Source organism: Glarea lozoyensis (assembly GCF_000409485.1).
Source record: "Glarea lozoyensis ATCC 20868 chromosome Unknown GLAREA9, whole genome shotgun sequence".
In the NCBI taxonomy this organism is placed as follows: domain Eukaryota; kingdom Fungi; phylum Ascomycota; class Leotiomycetes; order Helotiales; family Helotiaceae; genus Glarea; species Glarea lozoyensis.
The window spans coordinates 1364183-1373058 of NW_007361004.1; the positions used below are offsets into that span (position 1 = coordinate 1364183).

The following is an 8876-nucleotide window of genomic DNA, read 5'->3' on the forward strand; positions in this document are numbered from 1 at the left end:
CTAGGAAGTAGGAGATATCTAACGGAATATTGTGGTATTAAATCGTCAATTGTGTTCTTGAACCCGGTGTTGATCGGAATGCGAAGGAGAAGTATAGACTCGAGCAAGAATTCTTGGATCAGAGAGGTATTCGTCTATGTAGCTGAAATTGTTCGTGCGCAGTAGAAGGTCTTGTGTTGCGGTGTTGTTGAAGTGAAAAGAAGGTTGAAAGATTGTGTAGCCGAAGAAGAAGAACTTGAAAAGTGGCGTGCAACATAAGGACTCTATGAAAAGAAACCTCTGCAGTTACCATAGATCTGGTATTGAAAACCGACGGCCGAGTCTGAGGTCTTACTAGCCGTGGAAGATAAAATGCAAATTGCAGAAACGATTACTATTGCGTGGTCAAGAATGAAGTTTATGACTTGTCTGAGGACGGTAATGTGTTATGGTCTCTGGGTTGATAAAATTATACTTTTAGCGTATAAATTTTGGCCAATTTAGGAAGTGACGACTTTCGCGTCGGTGCCGAAGCTTCGACTACTTGCTTGAATTTTGAAATTTCAGCGCTTCTAGGCAAGGAAAGATAGAATTTCGATTGGTAAATCGAATACTCAAATCTTACAACATGTGGACGTCCACCTAGTAGCTTTCTGTTACAATATTTGACGACCGAGCATGAGCGTCAACAACAATCAAATTCAACCACATGCTATCACTTTTCCCATTGAATTCGTATGTTTGAAACAGCCTATATTATGTTTAAAACTTGCTTCAAACTCGAGTACTTGATCTCAGAAGTGTGCTACATCATGTCACCAGTGACCAATAGAAGTTCCATGAGCACCTCTGGACACTTTTCCGGTACGGTAAGCAAATACTTGAACGCAGAGTTATACAGTTCCATTGGATCTTGAAATGTACATCACAGTTGCTATGAAAATTACGACTATACCCTCCGCTATCCTATATCAAAACACGACTGAAGCCTCTCCTAACTTAATCAAACACAAAAATGACGACTGTAGGCTTCAAAGAAGCAGAATCAATCCAGCGTTGAAACGGACTTTTGGAGCAACCGGACTTTTTACTTTTGTTATTGCATAGCCGTCTTCAACTCAAGAGGAGCCACACAAGGATCCTTAGAAAATGTCGTCTGCAGTCCTTCCCAAGTCGAAGCAGACTGACCACTGGCCAGACCCCTCCCAGCAGCCATATCATCCAACTTCTCCTTGACAATCATAGCCGACTCTACATCGGCAAAAACAATCGTTGCATTGCCCCCATTATACAACCATATCAACTGTATGTTCTCCTTCCCAACCAACTTCTCACACAGAGCTCGGAGGTTCTTCTCACCAAACATGAAGAAGAACCTGGACTTGACGATTGTTAAACGGCGGCTTGCGAATGTGGGAGGTCCCATAGCTCTCAGGATATCGTCTTGTTGAAATGGATCGCCGCGAACGGCTTCGACTATGCACTTGAAACGTTCTGGTTTTCCTTCGCTTCTTTCGCGTGACAGCACTTGCCAGAATGTCTCTGCTTCGCTGGCATGTTGGAATACTATGCCAGCCCAACGACTTCCGTTTTCTGCATCTATGCCAAAGCGAATGGCGCGAAGTGCTCCCTCTTTTACTGCGTTTGAGATATCTTGGAGATTGAGATTGTTCGGTATACCCAGGAGATGAACCACTCGGATGGTCTGGACGTGAGATTCTCCTCCGCGAGGAGCTGATATACTTGGAATTCGACCGACAGGTTTTAGCCGTGGGCCACCGGGGCCTCTGGAAGCAAGTGCAATGTTGATGACTTGATGACTTGGGTTTGCAGTTCCTGCAATATTGGCCCATGAAGAAGCTTGAGTAACGAAGCCTTCGGGAGGTGTCGTGACAACAGTAGGAAGATCTGGATCTTCCGAGTCTTTCTTTGTAGATTCTTCTTGGGCATCTACTTCCCAATAGTCCGGATCATAACCCTCCTCGTATTGTTCCTCAGACCTGTCCGAACCCTCTCTATTGCTTGACACGTCTGCCTCCTGAGATTCTGCATTGTCCTGCGGTTGAGTCGGTTGTTTGACCCTAGCAATCACAGGAGAAGGATGACGATGAGTATTGTCTTCCTGGTTCTCATCATCTCCCAGTAGACCTCTCCCCTCATCTTCCGAGATTCTCTTCCCGACCCCTCCCTTCCCATCAATCCTAACATGCCCATCCGGCCCAACAGCCTCACAACACCTCAGCACAAAGACCCTCCTCTCACCCCCCTCCCACTCCCTAAATGCCACGCCATGAGCGCCTTTGAGCACCCTCTTACTCTCGTCTTGTGACCCCATAACTACCCAGCGAAACGAGACCTCGGATTTCAGATCAACAACCACGATACACTTATCCACGTTCCCAAACTGCGCGAAGAAAGTGCGCATTGCTGGCGGCGCGACATCTGAGGGGATACCTGTGACATAGATGACGCGCTTGTCGAGAAATTCGCGTCGGTATTGGGGTGGAATCGCGGGGATGAATTCAGTGGGTTTGAGGCCGTTGAAGGAAATCCAGCCGTCTTCGAAACCTGGGGGCGCGGTGGAGGGGTTGATCCCGAGAGCATCAAAGACCCAGAGAAGTTCTGGGTAGGGTGCCATTATATTATGCGTGCTACTGTGTGGTGCTAGAGCTGGCACACGGCGTTGTGACGGTAATATCTTTGGTAAACCGTAGTGTTGTCTTGGGGAAATCATTCATGTAAACGCGTATAGTCGCGAGCCAATTATGAGGCGTGGGAATGTGGTGAGCAAGAGGATCAAAGCAACGTAATCCACCTTCAGATGAAATCTAAACAGTCTTTGGAGTGTCGTGATTTCGATCGAAGGTGAAGTGATGGTGGTATGTTTGGTTCCTCGCTAAAAACATTGCGATATGATTCACCTCGTGCATTCACCTCATTTCAAACTGATGCCAGAATTAGAACTTGCACAAGAGTTGCGGTGCTATGCCAGAGCTGAAACGCCAAAATTGAATATTCAATTAGCTTCTTGATACGCGTTTATCCGACCTAGTAGTCATGTATACATGGAAATGTGTTTGTGTTACTAAAAATGATTAGCATCAGTGTACGTGATAGGTGTAATGGATCAATGAAATTCCTTTTACCCAGAAGTAGACCAAATTAAGGAAGAAATATTTAAATTTTGACAAAGTCTAAGTAATCTATGCAAGCGAAAAGTATGCTTTTGAAGCAACGAGCCATAGTGATACATACACAGACGGGGTATACCATTACATGACGCGTCAAGTTAACTACTATGTCAACTTCAACATCCATTTTTTCTTGACAAGTCCAAAAAAATCTGAAACAGGTAGCAAGACCAATCCTCGCAAGATTATCAACTACCATTCTTTTTCCTCGCGAAGCTGATCCAGCGAGCCAGATTACCCTGCACCTTAGCAGCGGCCTCGCCCTCTATCTCCTCGACATACCAGAGTGCTGGCACTAATAACCTATAAGGCATTGTGATTCCTGCTGGGTCCTTCGGACTAACCTCAACGTTGAGGCATATGTCTAGCCCGTTTTCAAGATTGACCTGAACATTCCCAGCCTTGCGCTGCTTTTGTGATAGTCCAGTAGGAGTTCGATGGAATTGCCGTTTATTGAAACCTTTCTGTGGTGTTGCACCTGCGATAGATGTCGAAGCTCTTTGGACCGGATTCTCAGGATCCCGACCGGACGGCTGATCCATTCGTGGAAAATAACTGTCTTGATCAGGGCTTCCGGCACCACCACGTAGACCAACCCGGCGTGGTTCACTAGGTTCGTCGTCATATTCATCGTCGTAAGAGTCACTGTCTGAGCCGTAACCATTGATACCTCCACTGTCGGGTTTCCGTTTACTGTTCCTGCGGAATAAACTGCTTCCTCTAGTGAGCGAGAGTGTTCTTGACAACATGCCTGGTCGTTGAGAGTCCGTGGAACCACGACGGGCTATCGAAGGACGTCGATTAAAGAAGCCCGGACTAGAAAGTGGCGGAGCGGAGGCATCTGGTCGATACCTTGGACCGAGATCGCGATTCTTCGAAGTAGATAATCGCCGCAATAGGCCACCTCGAGGTGGTGGAGGCGTGCCGCTTCCATCTGTTTGAGGAGTGGGAGGTGGTGATAACTCAGGATCATACATCTTGATTGAGCACCAATTTCTGCGATTTAAGAGGCATTTGTTATTCCTTGGCTTACCAGTAACATCGTGTGTAAATATCGGAATCATGTCTTCATCAGTATCTGCATCTAGATGGTGAACTTTGTTGCGTTTGTTGAGAACATCGGCGAGTGTGTCCGGTGGCGGGGCATTGACAATTGCTGAAGATATAATGTTTGGCATGTAGCGATGATCTTTGTCCTTAGCAAGTCCGTACTTTGGATTTGAATAAAACTGTCCAATGGCGCCAAGATGCACATCACCACTACCCACGTTAGCTTTCATTACAACAAAGACGAGTCAGTACGAACCCTAGGATGGTTACTCTGACTGATTTTTCAGCAGCGAGATCTTGTAATTCTTGAATAAAAAAGTTACGCTCCTCCTTGTGATGTTTAGCAGTCCAATGGTCATCCAAGTCATCTAAGATCTCTACACCACCGTCAAGATGATTGAGAAGGTTCTTGCCCAGCAGACCAGCTCTTCCTAAAGCTTTGATGGGGTTCATAGCTTTTGAGGTCAGTATATTCTCCAGCCAGACCATTCTCGGATAGGCAACAGGTACTCCAAGCAATACAATTAGATGTTGTGTCTCGCCCTTGATTATGTCTCTCTCTAGACGATCAAAGACTTTATGGTAAGTTTCTGCGCTGACAATCTCGTCATCCATTCGTTCGGTACGACAATCAAGCCCCAGGAACGCAATACTCCGGCCAAGTTGGGTAAAAATGCTCCTGCTGACTTCGCCCATATATGGTCCCGGTGATTCACCCAAGATCCATTGGGGTTCAGTCTCTTCGCCTTCATCAATGCTACTCTGGTGCTGGAATAGCATGTAATATTTGAAAGCAATAGCACCCAAACCTCGCATGACTGGAGACCTCATGTACCTATCTGGGTATGATCCGTACCCATCGATAATGTCGTGGTCATCATAGATATTTATCATAGGAATCTGAGATATTGCAAGACCGAATAGGCCCTGGGAGAACCACATACAGTATCGATTCATATAAAAGGACTCGATTTCTTGTTGAAGTTCAGGCGTGAAAGGGACCTGTTCCTTGTGATGTGGATCCTTGATCCGAGTCCATTCTTTGAAAAGTACTGTTTCTTCCATAATTGCATCATTGTAAATCTGATCACCCCCTCCAAGCATGACATGGAATGGCTGGGTTTGGTGATTATTAAGCACATCTCGCCAGAGCGGGTCTGGGCCGTTGAAGGGATTTGGATCTGTGCCATAGCTAAAGCCGTTGCAGCTATGGAACATGATGTTCATGGCCTCGCCACGAGCTGGAACCCAGAAACCAGTAGCAGGTCCACGGTTGATACGGTATGCAATTCTCTGTTGTTTGTTTCGAAGCTCGATCTCAAGGTTAAACCTCCAGAAAGTGGCACCGTGTTCAGTATGAAGCCGGAAACCTCTTACCTCCTTGTATTTGCCGGCCTTTTCACCATCGTAATGTGGCTTCGAGCATTTGCGTTCAGAAGCCCCATCGAAATTGCTTCTCTCCGCCTCGAACAGACCTTCATTAGACTCCAGCTTGGACAGATCCTTGCCTTCCTCGAGGTCTTCCACAGGTCGAACAAATAGAGTCCTCCCATCTCTGCCCACTTTTGGAAGGCCAGCAAGCGGATCGACATATTCTGGTGCCAGTCCCTCCCCATCAACTTGTGATGGTGGCGGTGGCAGGAGATCCATGGGCTGTAGAAAGAGTCGCAAAGTCGGCGCCAGCTCGTAAGACGAGTGCTCATCTTGTGTTACAATCATAACACTACCTCTCCATATTTCTCGCTCATTTCTGATACCAGTCAATGCCTGGACCGAACGGGAAGGTGCAGGCTCCCGCCGAAGTCCACAATATCGCAATGAAGGGCCGGCTTTCAAGAACAAAGGGGGTTTGAATCTAGTTGGAGCTATATCAGGGCGCACGCGGATGGCCCGCGTTGGACAGGTTAGCGAATGCTCTATATGATGAGAAGAAGGGACATGTTTAAGAGAAAAATCCGGATTGGACTTAGAAGCTGGTAGTTGAGATGGGACTTGAAGCAGGTTAGCAGCCTCAGGGTTGGGAACATTCAGAGCTTCGCTGCTAGCAGCGCCCTGCATGTTCTTCCCCTTTCTGTCATACCCAAGATAATGACGCGATCGTGGATTGATCAGTGTCATCACCTTCCGCATGCTTCCGTGACCTCTAGCTTCAGCCGCACACCCCTCGCAACCGTTTTCGAGAATTGGAGATTGAAATTCCGTACCACTACTGTCGTCGTACTCTCCATCGTATGCTTCTGCCCTACGCTGTTTAGTTGTCGTACTGCGCCGGCGTTTCGTTGTATTGCCAGCCTCCCACCAAGCCTTATCCTTTTCTAACTCCATTTGCTCGTCGGCCTCTAGATTCAACAGAGAGCCAGAAAGTTGCGCAACGGCACCTTTCTTCCATTCATCCAGACGCCTTGAAGGTACATACACCCCTTGTCCAGGTACATCTTCGTGCCTGTGAGGAACGAGATTATGAATATGATGACCCCCTTCTTGTGATGCTACGTTGCGACTATTGTTCTCCGATTTTGTGAAGGGAAGACCATACTTGGTTCCATTTACCTTGACTGTTTCAGTTGCTTGTACATTTTGAGGCTGCGGTCTCAAGACTTCCGATGGTAACCTTTGCCCGGTAAGCCGTTCTATCTTGCTCAATCTGCGTGCTGGCTTAGCATTCGTATCTTCCTCGGAGTCATAATTGATCTCCCTGCTCTGCTCGACTGGTGATACAGGTGACACATCCACATCTCTGTCTACCGAATTCTGGCGATTTTTACGCTCGGTAACATCCCTGGAAATTCCTCGGTCCTGCTGATTTGACACTGAAGGCCGAGGTTGGGCAATATCCTGGTACTTTGCTTCAGCATCAACTCGTCGGTGCAACCACGGGTCTCCTGGAGGATCTTTCTTTAGTTTATTACTTGGACTCCTGCCGAGTTTAGTGGCGGCTGCGGCACCAGCGGCGCCAACTGGTATAGAGGATCGATCGCGTGTACTTTGTCCCCAGTCGGGAACAACATTCCTGTCTCGACGGGAAAAGTATTCTGCCTCATCCGGATCCTGATAGTCGAATACTTGAACCGGGCCTTTGGGTAGATTTGATGGAGCTGGGCGCTGCTTCTCCAAAGTATTCCTTCGCTGGACCAATGCGGTATCCTTTTGCCTTGTCCCCAAATCTCGTGCAGGAGAACCACCCCCCATTTCTTCTGGTTCGCGTTTAGTGGTCGTCTCGGTGCCCTTTGCAACCGGACGATTTCGAAATCGAACAGAGTTCTGTTTTGGCTTTTCCCCGTTCCGAGCAGCTTTGGCTAGTCGTTCAGCTTCCTCAACTCTTGCTCTTTTCTCCTCCTTGGTAATACTATCCAGTGTTATTTCCAGTCTCTGTAAAGGTGATCTATCTGGAGCCCATTCTCTGCGTTGTTTGGTGTCTCCTTCTGCGCCTAAAGAACCTTGCCTGTTTCGATGATGCGAAGCATCAATTCGTTCTGGTATCTGAGGGTCCCATTCCAGATCATCTGGTCGCGAATGGCTTTTCCCGTTACCGACGCTTCCTCTCCGTGCATAGTATTCAGCAGCAACGCCCTGACTGGAACTGATGGGGCCTTCGGACCGTCGATTCGACCTCGTTCGATTGGGAGGACCACTACTATACGGCTGCTTGTAACTCACTGGGGGAGCTCGAGGTACGTCTGGAGCTGCAGGCGGTGGTGCAGCGCTTCCGTTGCCCTCGTAGGGTTGGTCTTTATTCCTGCTCTCTCTCCTCCTTCTTTTTTCCGAAAACTCGTTGCTGGCCGGCTCTGTCGCCTCGTATGGGAAGGAGGGTGGTCTTGGAGCCAATCCACCTCTTCCAAAGCTCGAATCCGTCGGCGATGCAAACGGACTTTGGGTAGAGACCGTGGGCGCTTCGGTTTGGATTGAGTCTCTGTATCGACTGCGGCGGTGAGAGGAAGGAAATTGACTTTGGCTGGAAGATCGATCACCCCTATTGCCAGCTTCAACCTGCTGGTCATTCCTGCCCACTGGAGAAATCGCGTCCAAGTCCTGTTTTGGAGGTCTATTTTGTTTGATTGGAGCTCCCCGAGGGTCGTTCCTTCCTTCTGGAACAGCCATCTCACGTTCGCGTCGAAGGGAATCACCTCGAACAATTTTCGGGGGAGGAAGATTCCCCCAGTACGTGCCAGACATGCGACTCCTTTTCTAGAAAGCGCGTGTGGGTTAGATGCGCTCGCCGATGGGCGCTTGTGGTGCAATTGACGATAACTGCAAATCGGCAGCAGAAGTGATTTTCTGTAGGTTCCCGAAATCAATTAGGATGCTAGGAGAGCTTCGAATGGTAACACAAGGTTGCTTCAAGTCTCGTTGGGCGTCAGTAGCGTAAGATTGGGTTCCGGTCACAGATGAGCGAACTTGTTGATATCAATTTTGCTTTGCGCCGGAGAGCATTGCTGGCCATTCATAGCGATTAGAACGAAGCTGGAACTTGGAGGTGCATGATTAGCTGCGGGAGAATATAGGCTAGTGAAGCAAATGATGCGGAGATGTTAGAAGATTTCACAACTAGAGCCTCCTCGATTTCGTTGAGCGCGAATGAGGAGGTTGGGACAGCGCATCGAGAAGTTGGACAGCGAAACTATATTATTCCGTGGCTGATTCCAAGGATGATGATGG

At 48.0% G+C, this 8876-nt stretch overlaps 2 protein-coding genes across 2 annotated transcripts; both read right to left on the reverse strand.

The window, feature by feature from the left end:
- Positions 1-1075: 1075 nt before the first annotated feature.
- GLAREA_08400 (RNA-binding, RBD) lies at positions 1076-2617 on the reverse strand (the record flags this gene model as incomplete). The annotated part of the gene is made up of 1 exon (XM_008090445.1): positions 1076-2617. One exon carries the CDS (start codon positions 2615-2617, stop codon positions 1076-1078), a length of 1542 nt encoding a protein of 513 aa, XP_008088636.1.
- Positions 2618-3358: 741 nt separating this feature from the next.
- On the reverse strand, positions 3359-8393 carry GLAREA_08401 (Metallo-dependent phosphatase; the record flags this gene model as incomplete). Its single annotated transcript, XM_008090446.1, has 2 exons — positions 3359-4430; positions 4477-8393. The coding sequence occupies 2 exons, from the start codon at positions 8391-8393 to the stop codon at positions 3359-3361; spliced, it is 4989 nt and encodes a 1662-aa protein (XP_008088637.1).
- Positions 8394-8876: the final 483 nt, after the last annotated feature.